Genomic DNA, 21,582 nt, shown 5'->3' with positions numbered 1-21,582 from the left:
TAACACAATATAGTTGTTATGAAAATGTGGAACAGATGATTAGCCCAATATTTACTTTCTCCAGATGGTTGGCCTGAAAGAAGTCTATGAGCTAGGTGAAACTGGAATACATAGTTTGGTTTCGTTGCTAAAAGCCATTCAACCATCAGGAAAACCTGGCCATTGCAAATGCTGAAAAAAAACATGATCTTTCATATGACAAAATCATCCGTTTTAGCATGAAAGTGATTGTTGAATTGTTGAAAAGATTGTTTACTAATGTACTGATTAATAGTATTGTTTGCATCAGGGGTACAAGTGTGTGGTGACCTCCTGTTACCCAAGCACTGAAACATTGTAATCAAATTACCAGTACATGTTGGAAAAAATGTGTTTTTTTTGTTTGTTTGGTTTTTTTGATTACTTAATAAAAATATGTTAGAAGGCATTTGACTATGAAATTGTGGAATGATTAGCCAAGTTGTGATACAAATAAAAATACAAATATATCTATTTTCATGCATATTCTGTATAGTTTTGAAGCAGTTTATTCTAAAGTAAATGCAAAGTATTTAGATGACATCACTGAGTAGTCTTCCCCTCCCTGGGCATGCCTGCCCCCGATGACTCCCATTCATTTAGCATTAGCAGTGGCTACAGTTTGCTGTTGTTTGTACAGAAGCAAACGCTGTATGCCAGTGTTGCATGGTACTTATACTACTCTTGAGCCAAAGAACCATATAAAGTTGCACTAGGCAAGATTTTTATGTAAAAATCCACCCATCTTATCAGTCTAAATCACAAAGTGGACCTGCAACAGAGGAAAGCGTCCCATCCCCACTAATTGAGACGCAGTAGATTTGCCCTAATTGGCCAAATTAAATGGTGGCAGGTATGACCACTAGTAGGAAATCTTCTCAGTGAACAGCAAAATAGAGCAAAATATAAAACGTGGCACAAATAGCCGCAAGCGAGTAATGTTACATGATTTCTGGTTATTGAAGCCACAAAATTCAAACAGATAATATTGCTGCCATCTGTGTCTGCCAACGGCTTCACGTTCTTATGTCTTCCATCTCTATAACAGTCTGGAGTCTCATTATGTTTCATTCTAACACAAGTTGATGATGCATCATCATATTTTAATAAAGATGTCTGTCAAGAATAAACAGGGAAAACAGCTGAGCTTGTCTGTCTGTTTGGCTTTGAAGCAGCATTGTTTTTGCACTAGCAGGGCAGGTCACACAGCTCCCTCCCCTCGGCCCGGGCCCTTTATTTATCCGAGTCAGACCTCATCTTCCCCGGGCCCTGTAATCAAGCAGGACCTCAGAGAGAGAGAGAGAAGAGAAGGAGAGGAGGTGGTGGTGGTGGAGGGGGGGGGGTCTGTAATGGTTGCACACAATCCCCTGAAACAGCACTGACAGAGCCTTAGCCCGAACCAAACCACATATAATTAACATTCCTCACATGCCAGCTAACCTGAGCACAAACAGGACGATCGAAAACAGGTGTGTTTAGCAACACCCCCCCCAACTTCCCCCTCCTCCTTTCTCTCTTTCCACGGTTCACCTTTCTGTGAGGTGCGCTCGCAACCGCTTTCATGTTAGCTTAAGGTGGCTTAACGTGGAGCGCTGAGGGCCTACACATGGGTCTGAGGTCCATCATTATAAATGAATCCGTCGGACCAGAATGTTATCATTGGAGCAACATGAAAGGTGAAACTCGTCCTATGAGAGAGTGGGGGAGAAGACGTACTGGCCGCTCGGTATCTCCGAAGCTTACATAATGTTACCGCAAATTGATTCCTGCCCTTGAGAAACTGGCCCATTCTGGGGAGCAGAGGTTAGGGAATTGACTGACATGTGCCCGTGCATGTGCACTCACTCACTCACTCACACACACACACACACACACACCCACACATACCCCTATACGCTCAGTGGGCGACATCTACTCTGGAATTACAGTATAGTGAGGAGTGGGTGAGAATGGCACCGCCACAATGACACTAGCCCTACCACCGAGGGAACAAAGGAGCCTGTGTGTGTGTTTATGTGTGTGTGAGTGTGTGTGAGTGCGCGCCTCCTTCCTCTCCTCCACATCGGATCCATCTTAAAATACTGCGGCTGCTCTGCTGATGAAAATTGCTCCCTTTCATTCTTACTGTAAGTGCGTTGGGGGAAGTAAGGGTATGAGGGGGGAGAGAGAGAGCGAGAGAGAGAGAGAGAGAGAGAGAGAGAGAGCGGGGAGAAGAAAAAAAAGAGGCTGGAATGATGTGGGTAGGAGTGAAGATTAATGCATGTTTTGTCACTGCATATGTTTATCGGGGCATCTGACAGCACTAGTTGACAGAGAGATCATTTTACCATCCATTTACAGGCAGAACAAAAAAGAAGAGAGTGAGCTAAAACCCCCATGCAAGGCATGAACAGCCATTAGTAACAGTGAGCCGTCATGTCTTGTATCACGAGCCGTAGATCCTCTGGGTATCAAAGCCTGAATCCTATAAAGAACCCATATGGGGATGTGTTCTTTCCCCCCAGAAGACACGCATTAGCAAGACATATTTTCCCTCTCTTAAGCCCTGCATTGGTTGTTTGTTTGCTGGTAGAGGGGCCCAGCACGCAGCTGCACCACAGAGCTCCTCTGGAATGGGACTGAGCTCCAAACTCAGACCCCTGGTGTTGTAGACACTATCTGTGTGTTTGCTGTTAATTTTATGAGCCTGGGCTTTGTTGGTCCTGTCTATAACAATGGGAAATGTGAAATAAACCAAGTGTTACTTCATTGGCGCTATGCACAAGATGGAGAAAATTAGAGCTTAGGAAGAGAGGCAGGCCTAACAATCTGCGGGATCATAAAAACGTTCTTTGTCCCACCCTGACTCATTCTGTTTTTTGCCTCTCTTTCTAGATCTCCTGTTTCTCTCTCCTCTCTTGTTTCTTTTCTGCTCTTTTCGCTTCCCCTGCCATCCCTCTTTCTTTCCCAATCGCTTCTCCAGTCTTTATGCTCTGCTCTAATTTGCAGTTGGGTTTAATTTTGGATGGATCGATCCCAAACGCGCTAATTGTGTACCTTGGAAAGCGCTGAACCGAACACCCTTATCCCATCTCTGGCTGTCTGTCTCTCCTCCCACCCTCCTACCCTCACTCGCTCGCTGCTTTCTCCTGGCTGCACAAGTCTTGTTTACTCTGGTGTCAGAGTTGGTTTAGAGAGGGTTCACTGGCATGTGTTGAGTATGCGGGAGATTTCCCCTTCTATTTGTTTAACCCTGTAACCCTGTCTGCTTAGTGTATGGAGAGGTGTGTGATTGTGTGCATACGTGTTAGTGCACATGTACCTGTGTGTGTGTGTGTGTGTGTGTGTGTGTGTGTGTGTGTGTGTGAGTAACTGTAGGAGACAAGGACAGCGTTAGAGGTGAAGAAGCTTTTAATCATGTTTGGAAATTTGGCCCCTTTTTTGGCAGATGGCGAGAGTGACTTGAGGAAATGGTAAGGAGGTGCCAGAGGGAGGTAATTGAACGCGACACCCGTCCGCCCTGATGTCAGGTCGGCTGGCACGTCCCCCGTGTCGACATTTTGCCAGCGGCTTTTTTTTTCCCCCCGGGGGCTTCGGCGAGTCCCTGAATGTCCTTTACGTCATTGTCAGAGTCTGCAGCCCATCAGTCACTGCCTGAATCTCTGCCAAACAAAACTCAAAATCGTCCCGCCTTGTTCCATCTTTGTCCCCTCGGAGCCAAAACTACCCTACGTCCATCTGTGCTGTGTTTTGTCAAACATCATCCCAGCCGCTGTGGGAATTACCGCAAAGGTGGACGTTTTTTCTCCCCTTTGATATGCTTGCTGATAGATTGTTCAACATCAATCAAGACATAACACTTTAATTGGGGGCCAAAGAGCAGCTTGAGGCAAAAACCTCTTTATGCTTTTCATTTTGTGACGGGAAACTTCAAACAGAGGGGTTTTTGGCAGCGTGTTTAGCCCACCGCTGGCTCCAGCAGAGGGGTTACATTAGTCTCTTTCCATTACGGAGCTAAATAATAGGGGCCACACGAGAACGAGATGCAGCCATGTTTTATAGGTGCTACCCAGCCGCTTTGGCAAGGAGCCCCGTGGGTCTGTGGCTACTGTGGTACTGAACTGGGGAGGGGGAGCGCTGGAGGGGTGGGGGGAAGGTTTTGGAGGAAGAGTGGTGGTGATGGAGGCTATTTTGGGACTGAATGAGGTCTGGGTTTATTGCCTGGTTATCTGGGGCCACAACCTATGACAAAAGCATGAAAGGGAAAGAGAAACTGTAAAACCCTGTTGAGAAGTCGTTGACCGAAGATGTAACTCTGGCAAGAGGCATCTCTCCATCACATGGGAGTCGCCCTCGCTTTTTTTTGTATGGGCTTGCACTTTCATTGACCCCTTTTGCATGAGGCTGCTTTGAGAAAATCCTCTTCATGCTTACAAAAAGAAGGGAGGAGAGATCAGAGACGCAGGGAGGCGAGATGTGGTGCAGTAACTACCACTTCCCTCTGAGAAATCAGCGACTTACTCCTCAGCAACATCCAGCGGCGTTAAAAGAGCCTCACTAAATCTGTTCCTACCTGTGAAAAATGGATAATAAATGTATAAATGTCTGCCTGTGATATCCGGCCATCGTTTCCCCATCACCTCTGAAGTCTGATGCGGTTTTGATGTGGAAATGGATGCTGTTGGGGAAAAGGGGAACCAGACTTCTGTTGCAGCCAGCTGTGCCCCCCCAGAAAAGAACTCTGTAACCCACTACATCTGGCCTGGTTTGGCCTGGCCCTGGCCCTGTTCTTACTGCACTGACATTAATGAGCACCACAACAGTAATGGCTACCAGGACACTGTGGTGGAGCAACATATTGAGTCAGAGGTTAGATTGTGTATTAATAGTTTTTGTTTTTGAATGGTTATGGACTTTGGAAGGTGTCTAAAACCTTGTACACTACCAGTCAAAAGTTTGGACACACCTGATTGAATGTACTATGTTTTTTCATTATCTTAAAGCCATTTTGTTCTAAAGGCTTTTGCTTAAATGCTTGAATGTTTTTTAGCAAATATAAATATGCCTATGTATGAATTTCTTTCCAAAGCCTTTGCCTTTCCATCAAGGCAAAGGGCGGCTACTTTAAAGAATCTGAAATAGAGATAGTTTTGATTTGTTTAACACTTTTTTGGTCACTGCATAATTCTATTTGTGCTATTTCATAGTTTTGCTGTCTTTACTATTATTCTAAAATGTGGAAAATAGTAAAAGTAAAGAAAAATGTGTGTCCATACTTTTGACTGGTAGTGTATGTATATCCTGCTTGCAGTTGATGGTGGTATTAGTGCATGTAGCAAGGAGTTGCATGTACATTATGCAGCTAGCACTTCCTATTATGAACTCATTCTATGTAATTTTATTATAATGGAAATATTGCTCATGCAGTAAGCCTGTTTGGCTGTCCGCTGTGCTCGAAGCATATAATAAAGATGGAAGGAAGCTCTTTATGTCAGCCCTCTGTGAGGAAGCAGTCGTCTGTAATTATCGCTGCTTTTCATCCCTCGTAGCAAACACAACAAATAAGTGCTCTTGTGAGACCTGGCAATGCGTTTCAGAGAAACCATTTGTTTGTAAGCTTGTTTGTTTGTGTTCTGGAGATCACATGACCAAAGCCCCATGCTCTCTCTCTCTCTCTCTCTCTCTCTCTCTCTCTCGCTCTCTCTCTCTCTCTCTCCCCCCCCCTCTTCCTCAGAGCATCAAGTGCATTTGAAGTCACAATGTGGAAGTCATTAGCCACAAATCCCAACAAATATAATAACAGGGCGATTAGTTCTCTCTCAACGATCCTCTGCTGTTTCCTTTTTTCCTTGTTGCCGGGGCGGTGCGGTATTCTGTGAGCGCAGGGCTTGGTCGAGGGCGAGTCCTCCTCCCTTTCCCGGACTTTTTCTATTTGTAGATCTGCATGTATTTTATAGGAGTTTTTTTCTTTCTCTCTGTCTTTCATGCGGTGGTGGTTCTGTTTCCCATCACGGCCTGTGATGAGACCACAAGAAAGCCCGGGCCCATGTGACGAGAGCGCAACGGTTGCTTGGTGACAAGGAGAGGGGTGCGGGGTGGGGGCCGGGGGGGGGAGGCTGGGGGTTGTTGAGGGTCTGAGGTGGCGACGGTCCAATCGGCGGATGAGCTCTTCATCTCCTCTAGGACAGGGACGAAATGTTCGGAACCACACCGCTCCAACTTAAAGTGGGCCATTTCTTTAGGTTGATGGATGTGTGGCCGTCCGCAGGGTTTTTAAATGCTCCATTCATCTTTACGATGGCCTCACTTATCTCTGAGTCCTTGCAGATCCGCTACTTCCCATTCCCACCGCAAGCAAATGGTGCCTTGAAACCACATCAACACCCCCTCCTCTCCCCCCGGTGGCAAAACGCTGCCATATTTACCATCTCGTCCTGGAAAGCTAACTTGGCCGCAGCGGGGCGAGGTGATTGCCAACAGCGGCTCGTTCCAAGCGGCCCATGTGCAGACAAGCGCTGCTTCGTCCTGAAACTCCACCCTAAAGTTTCCCGAAGGAGGAGAGGAGAGGAGACGTTTACAAAGTCATTTGGATCTTTCTTTTTGATACAGTGCATTGAGCAGCGCCGCACACAGCCAAGTTCAGTCATTTCAATGCCCACTCTTTTCGAGGAGAAGATATTTGAAGGACGTGAGCTCATTTGGGATGCAGTCGGTTGCCCTGTCCTTGCCTGACGGTATCCTCGCTGACTGGGGCGGTAACAGTCGTGATTGCTTTTGGACAGAAGTGACTCATGATTGTGCTTCTGCCGGAGCCAAGCTCTCCACGGCAGTGTTTCCTCCACGTTCTTTCAGCTGCCGTGGCTCCCCACAGCTACAAAAATGTAAATACTATGAAAATCCATCATCTGCGCCCCCACCTCCCAAGAAAAAAAACCTCAAAACCAAACTGCAATTGCAGCACAATTGTCCAAATATCATGACATAAATATCTAAATAAGAGCCATTCTTAAACAGCAGCACCAACCGGCACTAATGTTGGAACGGGCTCAGGAGCAAACCTGCGTATAAGAAACAAAATCACTCCTGCTCTCCATATCTACAAAATATTCCACAGGAAACATTATGCCATGATGATCAGTCTGCATCCACCTCCATTACCTATCATATACACATGCAGCATGACAAACCTGCAGAGTCTGCATTATTTAACACTCCTCGTCTGTCCTCTGGGTGTCAGCCCGGCGATGATAACATGTTTTTTTCCACCCCTCTCACCGCTCCGTCACGTAAGGGCGGCGAGAGCGTGACCCCTCTCGTAACGCCATTAAGCTGTTTTTCTACTTTTATGAAGTCATGTTCCGCTTCAGCCACTCTCAGGTGGATTTACGATCCGCCGGTTGGTATCCTTCCATGCCGAGGCGGTATTAATTTGCTAAGAGAGAGTCGAGCCATTTACAGACAATAGAGTGGCATCATAATTACAGGAACATGACACCCTGCAGCTCCTTACTGCAGGTGAGCCCCTGTCAGCCAGACGATGGATGGCTGATAGGCCTGACTGAACAACACCACCGAAACGACTTTTAATTAAAAGCGACTTTAGCTGACACACTGAGAACAGCCGGGCCTCTGATTTTACTCTAAAATTAAGTGTTAGCGGTATATTTAGGGGGGGTAGATGCAGGAGGTGTGTATGCGTGTGTGCATGCAAACTAGCTTTACGAGGGAAATCTATAAGTTTGTGCTGTAAGCGTTGGAAGGATGGAAAATGTGGTTATCCAATTACTACACACAGAGCTTTGGCAACTTTTTTCTTATTTGGGCCCCACATTTCCACATTTGTTCACTTTATGACCCTCTTCCTGTGTAATCTGCTCAGTGAAGTTTGATCTGTCAGTTTATCAGTCTCCCACAGATAGGAAAACAACTCTATTGGAGTCTGGTTCTGTGAACTGGCATTATTGATGCTGCCCAGCTCCTCTAAGCTTGTGAAACAACATCTAGAGCTGACTTACTGGGTTGCCATCCAAGGACAGACCTGGCAACAAACTACAGAAGCTGCATTAGAAGGCTGTGAGGCTGAGTGATTCCCAAAGACATGCTCCTCTGTAGAAAAGTTGCAAGGAGTTGACAGGGAAGGAGGGAAGAGGAGAGGAGAGGAGAGGAGAGGAGAGGAGAACAGAGGATGGGAGAGAGGAGATGAGAGGAGAACAGAGGTGAGGGAGAGGAAGTTGGGAAACCTTGGACTCAAAAGAGAATCAGAAAGAGCCTTGCAGCACAGCTGGCTCACCAAGGGGCATAATGACTGTCATATTGCAATGCATTAGCTCATACTCAGCCGAGACAGCTCTACTTGATGAAAGGGACCGGTCATTGGCTAACCGCATACATAGCAACAAGACCCCATGGAGACAAGCCAAACAAGAGTGGAAGTCGAGTTTTTTTTGTTAACGTTTGATTGGCAGGCGTGATATCAGAGCGCTGTGATTTTGTTCCATGTGCTCTTGCATAACATATTGAAATTCAGACAAGTTAACACCAGTAAGTGTAACACATACACATTTAAAGAATGAAGAATGCATATCAGAGCTTCACAACCATTGCTTTTGCAGCATCTTTGATTTTTGCAAAAATGTAAGTTGTTAATGTCTACACTGAAAAAACAGTTTTTAACCTGCTGGTTACACTGAAGGGGAAGCCTGTGCCGTCAACAGTTGTAGCAGTTATGAGCACCTGCAGTATGAGTAATCATAACAGTCAAAGTATGAAATTAATATTTTTCCATCGTAATGAAATCAAAGGAGGAATTCAGTCAAAGCTGTTAAAACTGTTGACGCGAGGCCCCCTGAGGCCCCGTACGATGAGCTACGATGGCTCATCAGACTCCCATCAACCATTGTTTATTTGAATTCTCTGTTTCAGGGAAGAAAAGCCTTGCTCCGACCATTGTTTTGCCTTGGGAACCGGGCTCTCTCTCTCTCTCTCTCTCTCTCTCTCTCTCTCCCATGTGGTTGTCATACACTTCCTTGAAATTCAAGCCATGTTTGCTTTCGCTGTATATCTGCGGGTCTTTTTTTCTAAGCCCTTGTGGTGACATTAATTGAAACAATGCCGTGATTGATCTCACTTTAACACGCTTGGCCAGAGTTTGAATTGAGACTGGGCAAAGAATACAATTATTCCAAAACCTATCGTCTATGATCATTCCAAATTCATTAAAACGTTGTAATAACACAAGACCATTTCACTCAACCCAGATTCTCAATCAAGTGTACCCCGCTTATGTGGCTGCCTATTACATGCCTGCTTAAAGCCACTTGGCAAGCTTTGGATTCTTATCTGAACAGACCTATAATGCCTCATCACAGACAACAAATTCAGATTTAATATCGTTTCTCTCCCTTTCTTCATCTCTTTTTCCTCTGTTTCCAGAGTGTTACACTGCCAACGGAGAGGACTACAGAGGCTTCCAGAACCAGACCAGCTTACAGGGGGGGAAGCCCTGCCTCTACTGGAATGAGACCTTCCAGCACCCTTACAACACCCTCAAGTACCCCAACGGAGAGGGGGGTTTGGGCAGCCACAACTACTGCAGGTGAGTTAGCTGTAGAAATGGTTTACTAATTGAAAATGAAGATACAGCTAAGTTATCTGTTTGGATTTTCATTTAAAAAATGTAATTGTGACCCTAGGAGTATGGAACATCAGTGATGATGATAATGTGTGTAGCATTTTTAAACATGAATTGTCAAATTAATTATGACACCTTGATGATAAACAAATGAGATCATGGTGGAGACGATTAGTAGCCCCAATCTCATGCCAGTGGTATTGTTGGTGCTGGTGTTTCTCAAAATTAAGACTACATTTCCCATAAACCTTGTTTCTCTGGGTGCATTTGTTTTGAAGAGCAAGAAGAGGGATATTTTGATATTTTGATGTTCTCATTTCACCACCTACCATTGCCAGAAAGCTTTAGCTCCATCTGCGCTGGACGAACAGCGGCCCTCTTTCTGTTTTGTGCCGTAAAACAATCCAGCAGATTTCCCTGCCGAATCTGATCCAGTTGCACACAGTGTGGAGGCCAGTAGAGGCTGACAATCTTGTCAGCACTGGTCTTATTTGTTTACGATTACTGCACTAATGTGTCAAAATTATTGTGGTAATGATTTATTGATATTAAAATGCCACACGTAGCACTTTTAGAAATCACTGTCTAAGACAGACTGATATCGATGTTTGACAAAGCTTTCAACTTCCTCGACAAATCCTTCCACTTCCTGAATAATTTAGAGCCTAGACTTGTCGTTTTGGCAAGGGTTTTAAACACACGGGACCCGCTCAGACATTCACCTCTGAATATTTTATTGGTGGCATCCGAACAGAACATTTAGCCCTGTCATCACAGGGACGCAGCCACGCTTGAAGAGTTTGTATAAGCAAATCTCTATCCCTCATCCCTGGAATGTGGGGGGGGGGGGGGACATGGTGGCTTTGGGGTGTCTAGAAACCCTTTCTATCCGTCAGTCACGCTCAATGTATGACTGTCGGTGTTGCATGCATGACTGTCGAAACTTGTGTATTTGTAGAGAGCCGCACTCCTTCGTGAGTCGGTTCAAATTCACGAGACTTCCAGAACAGTGGCTTGGCCCAGATCGAGAAAAAGTACAGCCACCCCCCGACAAACCCAAAGCCTCTGAAACATTTCTCTAAGTCATGGTTGTAAACTCATAAGGCAACAATGCTTTGAAGTGGCACTGGACGGATTTGTTTTTACTTGACTTGGACGGGAGTTTGGAAGATTTATGAGTAGGATACACACAGAGGATGGAGGAAAGCTTTCCCTGCACATTAGGAGTGCGTTATGTCCAACAAGCGATGCAAAATGGACATCCTCATTGTTTGGATTCGGCTGTTTTTGCCGGCTCTGATGCAGCTAGCGGCTTTTCCGGCTCACTGACAGCTCATTGCTTTGTTACTTCTTGACAAAGGGATTTCTGTCAGTCGACTTCACTTAGGACTGTAGCTAAACCTATTCCAGCCCCTCAGTCTCTCTCAGACACCCTCAATCTAAGAGTCACTCATCTGCAGTACCATGGGGACTAAAGTGGCTGCTTCATTGTGAATAGATGAGGGATGGCATTTAAGGCATGACTGCATGGGGTCAAGTATGTGTGCATGCGTCCGCCCACGTATGTGTGTGTGTGTGTGTGTGTGTGTGTGTGTGTGTTGTGTGGATGCCTGCGTAAGAGAATTCCCGCCACAGAGAAAGAGGGAGACCCTTCATCACATGCAACGTCCTCCCCTCTGATTTGTTTGATCGCAGAAAGCTGGCGTTGTTCCAGCCATGTGGGGAACTGATTTGGACGTGGCTGCACAATTTGGATTGCAAACCGTCCTTATTTACATCAGGCCCATCTTGCAATTCAAATTCTGTTTTCCAATATTTCTTTACCCCCTTTCACCCTCTACCTCTCTCTCTCTCTCTCTCTCTTTCCCCTACCATATCTCTGTCCGTCTCTCACGTGGGGCTTAAATTTTGCGGAAGTTTCTGGATAATGCCTTGGCTAGCACTCCACAATAGGTGGTAAGTCCTAGACATAAGGGGAGTTAACGGAATGAAAGAGAGAGAGAAGAAAAAGAGGGGTGGGGGTGGGGGGGGGGTTATGGCCTGTCTGATCCCAGAGCCAAGCGAGGTTTTATGAGACGAGTGCTGAGGCCAAGGCACAGGTGGATAATGCGAGGCCAAGAATCATTGCATGTCTTTACTTTAACACACGGCTCTGAGCACCGATCGGATGTACAGGGGTTAGCCACGTCTGTGTGTGTGTGTGTGTGTGTTTGTGTGTGTGTGTGTGCCACTGACTATATGTAAGGCTCAGACAGTGAAGCAGGTGGGGTGGCGGTGAAATGGGGATTGAGGAGCAGAGAATTGTGGATTATAAACTCTGTTCCCATCCCATCACTGCCGTTTCCCCATGCCGATTTAGCTGAGAGGGCACCACAGTGGTGCTAGAGAAAGAGCCCTAATAGCCGCCATATTTCATCTTTATAGCCCGCTATAAAATACCCCAGCGAAAACAGGGAGAGAGGGGCAGAGGGGAAATGTCACATTAATCCCCCCCCCCCCCCAAAAAGCCTCAGGAAAGGCCTAGAGCTCTTGTGCCTTGTGCCAAGACTTGGCAAGACGCATCCAACAGTGAATATCACATTTCTGATAATCAATTTAGTTCAATTCAGAGTTCAATTCACATCAAACGGAGCAGAAGGGCACGACCTCATCCTGGATCTTACAACGCCCCGGGATGTCGCTCTACACTTACGCAAGACCTTTCCTTCGTTTCTTCAATACTTCTCCGACCTTTACTGAATGCTTAATGACATTCATAAGAAGGACATCACACAAATGGAAAGGGCAGATTTATATTTCGTTTATTGTTCCTTCCAATCTACTGTTCCCACGGGCTGAGATTGGACTCTCCCCCCCCATTCCATTAGTATGAGGGTGCGAAGTGCATGATGGTTCAGTGGGTGGTTGAATAGCTTTGCCAGCCATTTCCTGGCTATTTATATGCAGGTGTGTGTGTGTACTGTAGGATTTATGAGCGTCCACTATAGCTGCTAATGCTTTTCCCTCACATGTACGAGATAATGGCGATGCCAGAGTGAATAGTGTTCCCCATGTTTATTGTAATCGGATCTCCATGGCGTCAGGTGCAAATCTGAGGTCAGGCAAACTGTAGCCAAGTCGTTCGCCATTTGTATGACTGTCGTATGTCGCTGTTGCACTACTTTGTGGAACTGAAGGAGTGAAGAGAAGTGTCCCACAAGACTTGGATCACTTTATACTGCAAATGTGGAGGAATTTCTCTTAATGACATTGGTGAAGGAACATATAGACAACTGACCAGGGACAACAGGACCTCACATTTAGCGCACATACAATAGACAGTAGACTAGACATATCACTCTACATATATACAAACAAGCCTTCTATCCATATGTGCATTCACGCAGCGTGGCATGCCGCAGGTCACATGCTAAGTCGTCCAAGTCAATAAAAGAGTCTTCTCTCGGGCGGTAAATTGTGAGACTCTGATCTGCTGCTGACCTCAAAACCCAAACCAGACAAGCTTCTCACTCCCACTCCCAATCAGCGTTTCTCCTCACTCCAGTTCTCCAGCCTTTCATCTTTTTTTTTTTTTACGTGTCTTCAGAGTTTAGCTGAACGCAGCCCGTCTAGAATCTCACTTAATAACACGAGGTTTAAGCTCGTGAAAGAGACTTCGACCCAGCACACCAAAAGCATGTTATTTCCAGCCCTCCGCACACGTTTTCTACAGCTTGATGTAAATGATTTAGAGTTTTGCTTTATAGCCGCCACGGTGCCAGGGATTTTAAAGATATCATAAATTTTCTGATTAAGGTACGTGGAAAATGGTTATTAAAGAAAAGCTTTTGAACAGCAGCCAGCCAAGAACAGCTGTTTTTCTCAGTGTTCACATGTAAGCCACGCCGCCTTCAACTGCGAGACTGGAGAGCCTGTGAGGCAAAAAGCATTGTGGCTATAATTGGCGCAGTACCGAAGTGTGTGGCTCACTCCGAGCAAAATGAGACAATCAGCGTAATTGTGGCAATTAAGTGTCCAAACATCTTCTGTGATCTACCTCTGGGTATGGGAGTGTTTCAACAAGCTCAACAAGGCCATCTCTGACGCACATGGATGTGAATGCATGCACACACACATACACTCATGCACACACACACCCACACACACACAGGCAGCACACACAAGTTTATCAGAGTGGCTTCACGGAGACCGAAGCCTTTTTCTGTCCTGCCAGGTTAAAATGATGGATTTTCGTCTATCCCCTCCTGCTCTTATCTGCACTGTGGCACCTCAGCTAATCTGAGGCTGTCCGCTCTCCAACCTCTGTCCTACCTTCCCTTCACACACACACACATGCACACACACACACACACTGGCACTCAGACACACCCTGGCACCTTGGGGCAGGATTGACTCTCTTTTTCTTTCATGTGGGCTGGCCTGTTAACCTTAGCTCCCTGGATGATGTTCCCGTGGTAGTAAAAGTGTGTGTGTGTGTGTGTGTGTGTGTGTGAGAGAGATGAAAAGCTGTTTGTGGCGGGGGACAGGGGGCTTGGGGCGAGAGAGCGGCGGGCCGCACTACATCGTTTGGTGATCAAAGATGCTGGTGGGTCAGAGATGGGACGGGAGGTCTACTGAGGCTGTGTGTGTTTTTTTTTTTTTTTTGCGCTGATGGTTGTAATTCATGTCTGCCTCCTTAGGGGGTGATTAACAGAGTGCAGTAAATTACCTAAGTGGCTATAGATGAGTTCTTGGGAATCTTATTTCAAATAGGGCTATTATGTGTTGACAGGCCTAATAATGTGTGTGTGTGTGTGTGTGAGAGAGAGAGAGAGAGAGAGAGAGAGAGAGAAAAAGAGTCTGTAATTCAACTTTGGAGGGCTGGACACAGTTCCCCCTCTTTACTGCCATGGCAGTAGTCGCCTCAGGCCAAACAAACAGGTGTCTGCCTCCAATCTGGGTGGAGCAACAAACAGATCTGGGCTCGAGATACGGTGTCCAAACTTACTGGAAAACAAATCTGCTTTCCTGTGTACGTGGGAATACTTTAGGTTTCAGCTCAAAAGAAAAGGTGTGGGTTGTTTTACTGATGGTAGAATAAAAAAAAAATGTGACTACAGAAGCTCTATCTTCATGTCAAAAACTGTTCGCCAGATGTTGAGAGCAAAGTGCTTTTGGGCACTTAAATTTGAGTTCAGCCCAAAAAAAATCCCTGCATAAAAAAAAGCAATGCAGCTAAAACGACATCTTTGTCAATACCTCATTATAAGTGTGAAAAGAGAGGAGGAAACTCAGGAAAGTGTTTTTGATAGGAGAAGAAAAGAAATGGAAACGCCCTTCACAATTTTGCCCACAAAAGGCGAAACGGGATAGCGCAGAGCCCCGGGGCTTTTTCAAGATGCTACAATGAGGTGTGTCAAAAGAGAAGAGAAAAGGTCTCTAGCAATTACAGTCAGGGCTGAAAAAAGAACAGCAATGTCATCTTAGAAGGCTTTTTTTTTGTGTCGACACGGTGTGTATTTTTACAGTTCACAATAATCCTGAAATACAACCTAAACTGCTGAAATGGCACCAAAATCGGTTCACGCTGTATTCCACCTGCTTCGATTTTGAGCATCAGCAATTTAGAAGTTGTCGTAAACTCGATGATTTACAAAGTCACTCTTTTGTAACGATTACCCCGGAGAGGCGGCGCCTGCACTGAGCTCGCAGCTATTTCTATCTTCAGTCCCACTTCTCATCGCTGCTGTAAGTGAATCTGAAAAGCAAAAAGCACCGAGGGGAACTGTCAGCCGTGTTATGATGGGTTAAAAGTGCCTTGATGCGGTTCAAAGAGAACCGTGGCCTCAGACAAAGGCTTTTCCCCCCATCACCCATCCCCTTTTTCAGGTCTGGGTCTGGCCTGGAACAAAGGGACCCCCCACCCCCCACCTCCAACCACCACCACCACCACCACCACCACCACCACCCATCAAAGAGCCATTGGTCTGGCCCCTGACTGACATGCATGGTCAAGCCTCTGGAGCCCGGTGGAAGAGGCTAAACCAACAAGCGGCTAGCGCAGCACCGAGGGGTGCTACTGGGGATGATTGACACAGATAATCTCCCTCTGAAATGCTATTGAGTATTCAGCCATCTGCAGCGGGGGTTTTTTCAGTCGATAACCTTCTCTTCATGTGTTTTTTGTTTTTGTCCTCTTATATCCCCCCACCCCCACCCCCTTCTTTCCCCCCTTCCTTTCACATTTCTCTACCTTTGCTCTCTCCTTTTCACTTTCCTCTCCTCCTTCATCACCCCCCTCCTCCTCCTCCTCCTCCTCCTCCTGTTTCCCTTACTTCTGCAGGAATCCTGACGGGGACGTTCAGCCTTGGTGCTACATAGCCGATCATGAGGACGGCATCTACTGGAGATACTGCGACATCCCTACCTGCCAGAGTAAGAGAATCACATTGCCACTCCTCCCTCCACCCCTCTCTCTCTCTCTCTCTCTCTCTCTCTCTCTCTGTCTCTCTCTCTCCTGCCCTTCCATCCCCTCAGGGCCACATCATAGGCACTCGGACCAGCCACCTGCATTGCTGTGCTCATCTCCCTGCCTGTTATGAATAGCTTTTATAGATGGTATGGCGTGTACACAGCTATTATCATCTAGAGAAATGCTTCTAATTGCCTCACGTCACCCCTCCTCCTGCCATGCCCGGACCTGCCCTTACTTTAATACAAGCTGTCAGTCACTGGCTGTGTGTGTGTGTGTGTGTGTGTGTGTGTGTGTGTGTTCATGAGTTTCCTTTTGGCTTTTGAGCTTGTATTGACATGATTATTGATATGAGTAGTCATTTGCATATAGTACCTGCTTGTGTTTCTGTGTGCATGCGTACATGTGTCACTATGTATTGTTTGTGTGTGTGTGTGTGTGTGTGTGAGGAGTGTGTGTGCCGGCCAGTGTCTGAACAAATGATGGATCCTGTTGGTTAGCGAGACATTGTGCTTTTTCGCTTCTGTGTGTCTTCTCTACCGGTTTGGCTCACAGTTACAAAGAGCTGTCTGTCTTTAATCCCGTCACTTACTTCTCCCCCTCCACCCTTTTAATCACTGCCGTTGAAAACGAGCTCAAGTGGATCAACCCAAGGCTTTTTTTGATGCTACCATAATTTGATAACAGAGAGAGAGCAGAATAATTCAAATTGTGTGTTATTGAGACTTGCATAGTTTCAGTAACTAACAGGAATTGGTGATTAAACGCAAAGTCGTAGCTGAAGAAACTACAACCTGAAGGCTGCTGAAATTTAGCCTAGCAGAACTCAAATTATGAGTAACTAAAATAAATACTTCCCATCATCCTCTCCGACCCAGAATTACATTCCCCTCTCCCATATCTTCCTCCTCTACATATCTTTCCACTTTCCTATTCTTCCCTGAGGTTAAAAATTCCTACACTCTCTTTTCCTCTCATCTATTTCAAGCATTTCTCTATTTTCCACGATCCTTCTAGGGTCACAGGAATATTTTTTCTTTTTACTTCTCTTATTAGTGTGGCTCTGACCCTTGCGCTCATTATTGGATGCGTGTGTTAGTGTTTTAAGCTGAAGTCACCCAGGATAAGAGTCTCACCTAAATGCCTAAAATGTAAATTTTGTTTAGACTTGGCTTTAGGTGAACTGGAAGACAGTAGCTTGCGTAAGAGACGCTGTGACTTTGTCTCTGTGAGCCGAACGCCTGGTGTTGACCATTGGACCTTTTTCTAGATTTTGTTTGAGACTTTTCACTCTCATAGTGGAGTAGGTACCACCAGGCTTTGAGAGCCCACCCCCACCCCCTGCAGCTACCCCACCATTATCCCGTCTGGGTAGCATGCATGACTAAAGCCTGGTGTCTGAATGGCTAGGACCCATTAACCCATCTAATAATGCCTGTCTGGCTGGATGGACAACTTGGGCCTGTGTGTACCCATGTATTTGTCCATGTGCATGGATGTGGAGTTATGGTGTGCATGCTTGTGTAGGTGTGTGTGTGATTCCATGTGTATAGGAGCTTGTGCATACGGCATTAGCCTTTTGACTGACCTATTTTACACAACTGTCCATTTAGCTCAGTGTGTCTGGGCCAATACCCCCCACCTTTGTGATTTTTGGGGAAAGAGGAGAGCAGCCCACACCATCTCTGTTTAGTGCCGGGTTGGTCCCTTATCTCTGGTGAAATTAGGCCAGCTTTTGTTCCAGATGGGTTTGCCATGTGCTGGTTCAGCCTTGTTTTTGTCTGGGATCCAGGACTGCGCAGCTTGTAACCCATCCTTGCCCCATGTGGCCCAGTTCTTTAGCTAGCGGCTGGGAGCATCGCCCATATCAAATGGTATCCAACACGCACGCTCCTCTTTCTGTTTGGCCATTAAGAGGCATACATCCCCCCTGTAATGTAAGAAAGAGAGAAGAAGGTTGCTGCGAGCCAGGCACCCAGCGTCATGAAAACATGCCTGTTCAGTGGAGACGGTTTCTCCCTCCGGGGAAGCCAGGGAGCACTCAGACACGAAAGCTCCGTCTCATCTATTGTGAAACCACAATCGCCACGTGGTGCCGCACCTTCTGGCGATGCCTGTTCTCAATCTGCTGTGTTTGAAAGCGTCGGCTGCCAACTGAGAGAATGCACGATGCTCTGTCAGTGTCTTTCTCGGTCTGCGGCTGGCAAAGAAAGGCTGAAAAACCCTGTGGTGTGCCAGAAAAAAGGGCAGCAGTGGTCTTTGTTTTCATTTTGTCTGGCTTTTGTTTTGTCTGTGACTTGAGTTTTGTCTACTTTTTTTTGCTTGGCTTTGATGTCGCGTGGTTGGTAGTTGGTGGCCACTCGCAGAGGTACCTGGAGCCTGCCAGCGGTCGGTCTGTTATCCAGCTGGGCTCCCTGTCATCTAGGGTCATGCCACCCTGGCGAGGGTGACACACCCTGGTGGAGCCCGCTGCGCCAGGCAGGTCGCACGAGGCCAGAAACACATAGCCTGTCAAACTGGATTATAGTGTAGGTCAAGACATTTGTTGACCCTAGTAATCCCTCATGGCAGGAGCTATCATGTGGTGGAATAATGTAAACATTTCAAAAAGGCTTGTTTTCGAGGCAGAGGTTCTGCAGTAGAAATGAACAGCACCGGAGTGGCTGTTGTCCTGCTAGCCTGCGCTGGTTTTCAGGCCGTTCTCTTTCCCAGGCCACTAAACGCACAGCTAAGCATAGCCTCGTCACCAGCGTTGTTATTTATTGAAATCCATTGAGTTCCTGTGTCGCAGGAAACCAATACTTCGAAAATCTCCATTTCCCTACAGGCAGCATACGCCTTTACTTCAAGTATCTGAAAATCACAACTAATTAATTTTGGGAATATTTGTTTTTCCCAACACTTTCCCTGAGTAGTTTATTGTGCAATTCAGTTCTGACTACAGGTTGGTTCAGTTGGGCAATACATTGCATCAGGCCTCATTGAGGAGAGCAGAGAAGGCTTAATGTTGGCTTAATATTACAGGACCTTTGTTTTTTTGTTTTTCAGAAGTCAGATATATGCCGCAAGGTCTCGAAAATCAGTTTTTGGTTACTAGTGTTTCAGGACAATTCCAGCGTGATTGGAGTTTTTCCTGCTTTCCCTTACTGTTTTACATCACTGTGGTACGTTTTCCAGCGCTTTGATCACGTTATGAGATATTCTTATTTTTCCCGCAGCTGTTTTTCAGAGTAAATGTTTTGAAATAAATGCTGTCTAAATATTACGAGGTACTCCCAGGCACCAATTTTAAGCCACGATTGTGTAAAATCAAGCTTTATTTTCTGTTTTTTTTACAGAATTTTTACAGACTGTCGCTGGCAGAAGCGTCTTGCTTTGATTTGCCTGCTGGCTTGACTGGGTTGTGATTCACAGAATATCTTGAACTGAAAGTGCATTTTGCTCACTTGTGATAGAACATCCGTTGGTGGTTTTGTAATCGACTGGATATATTGTAGAAAATCCAGTTCCTTAATGTAAATGATTCAGCTGAATGTTAATTGAGCTGTTGGTTACAGAGTTCAAGCACACCTCCATGTCTCACTTCAGTGATTTTGTGGTATGACATCTGTATGTATGTCAAAGAACTTGTTTACTTGACAATTAGCTCTTTAAGAGGAAATAATAGTAAAAGTGATCTGACCGGTGAAAATACCAAGGTTCCCGCAGAGCATCTCTCCTTCAAAAAAAGGAGAACATTCCATGCTGAGAGGACTTTCTTCGCCGTGGCTCCTTTGAGCTGACATGCATTTACTTGACGGTATCCCCGCAGCCCAATTTGATTGACACAGAGTGAAACTGTCAGGGTGAAGTCCTCAAGCGTTTGCCAAGACAAAGACGCTTTGATGTGCTCGCTGGGAGCGCGTCTCTCAACAACATATAACCAGGAAAAACTTGTTGTGCCACTGCTTTCCTGCGGTAGAGTGAAGCGCAGCAGCTGTGGAAGGAGTCAAGAGGTTTTCCCCCTGTTTTGATACAGTCCTTTGAACTTTGATAAAGGGACAGCGCTTGAAGTCTTCAAAAATGTGTTCTCTGTACATTTTACCACAAGTCTTTTTCTTAGTGTTTTTTTAGTATAACAGTGATAGTGGCATAGAACGCACTTCTTCTGAATTTATGAGAAAGATAACATTCAGAATAATGTCTTTAAAAGGCAATGCCCAGGGATGCAGTGGAGGATAAACCCACCTTTTCAGCATAAATCTTTATGATGTTAAAGGTGAATTAAGTAAAATTTTTACTGTCCCATAGCACAAGATGACCATGATATAACAGTGGGAGTTTGATCAAAACCAAAACCATACTCTGTTTAGTGTTAATTCACATTATACATCATACTAACTAGTACCAAGCTGATGTAGGCTAAATGATGATAGGATCTTTTAAGAGTTAGATTTTTTTCACCACCTTTTTAATCACCTTTTTATTCACCACTACAATGGCACAATAGACTGCTGTGCAGGGTAATGAGACTCATTATCCTCCGTCGTTCAAAATTCCCGTAAACTATAGTAGTTTGTGATATTTTAAGATGTTCTCTTGTTAGAGAGCTGTCACTGTTTTCACTTGAGCACTTTACCGGCTTGAAGTACGACACAAATACCATACCTACAGTAGGTAATGCTTTGATTTATTTCAACAATTAAAGGAATGCCTGATTACGCTTGTCTGTCACAATGGAACCATAGTCTCAATACCACAGACATCATCCATCTGGCAAGCTAACCAGCCACACCTTGAAGACATTAAAAGCTAGCTATGCATTTGGCCCAAGGTTTTATGATTACACGTTGTGGAAAATATGCAGTGATGAGATATGGCCCTTATTAAGACTAATTTATGTTGCTACATTGCACTTTGAAGTTACAGAACACCTGAGATCTGCCTGCAGCCAGTCTTGAGTGAAACTGACCAGATATCTGTGGCTCCGGAGCCTTTGTTCGCCCGAGAGTCTCCACCGTTTTGGGCTGAAACTGAACTGTCCGTGGATCAGGGTTTAATAGGGTGCTCAGCCACCTAGAGGGGGGCAGTTCACACCAGGCCTCTTTGAACTTACTTAGCCTGCATCACCGTGCACATCCATCTTCACCGCTCAAACAGACGGTGTCAAATTTACTGGTCAATTTTGGAGATGAAATGCTAAAAGATCACCGGTTCCCTACAGAGTGGAAATGTACTCATGGCATGACTCACCTTCAGTAGAGCTGGGAGAAAATAGGCCACTAGCTGATGACAGGGTCAATACCTGATACAGACATACATGATGGCAGGACTGTAGTGAAGGCCACCTTAGTCGAGTCCAAGTCAGCTCTAAGACCTGGTCCAGTCGAGTTCGAGTCAATTAAGACCAAGACCAAGTCAAGACTGATACCAGAGCAAATCGAGTCCTATTCAAGACCAAAACATGAATACACAGTGAAGATGTCTTTCTAAATGTGAAAATAATGAGGAGTTTCTTAAGGAT

General features: G+C 45.6%; 1 protein-coding gene across 2 annotated transcripts in view; it reads left to right on the top strand.

Moving 5' to 3' along the window:
- kremen1 (kringle containing transmembrane protein 1) overlaps positions 1–21,582 on the top strand; it is a 54,595-nt gene that overhangs the window by 12,200 nt on the left and 20,813 nt on the right. For both annotated transcript variants that reach the window (XM_071902148.2, XM_071902147.2), the window contains exons 2-3: positions 9,430–9,592; positions 15,951–16,042. In XM_071902148.2, the coding sequence (XP_071758249.1) occupies positions 9,430–9,592; positions 15,951–16,042 (255 nt within the window). The remainder of the gene's footprint in view (positions 1–9,429; positions 9,593–15,950; positions 16,043–21,582) is intronic.

The sequence above is a fragment of the Centroberyx gerrardi genome, chromosome 8 (assembly GCF_048128805.1).
Source record: "Centroberyx gerrardi isolate f3 chromosome 8, fCenGer3.hap1.cur.20231027, whole genome shotgun sequence".
NCBI classification, from domain to species: Eukaryota; Metazoa; Chordata; class Actinopteri; order Beryciformes; family Berycidae; genus Centroberyx; species Centroberyx gerrardi.
Note: the sequence above shows the minus strand (reverse complement) of the source record. Positions and strands in the feature narration are given on the sequence as shown.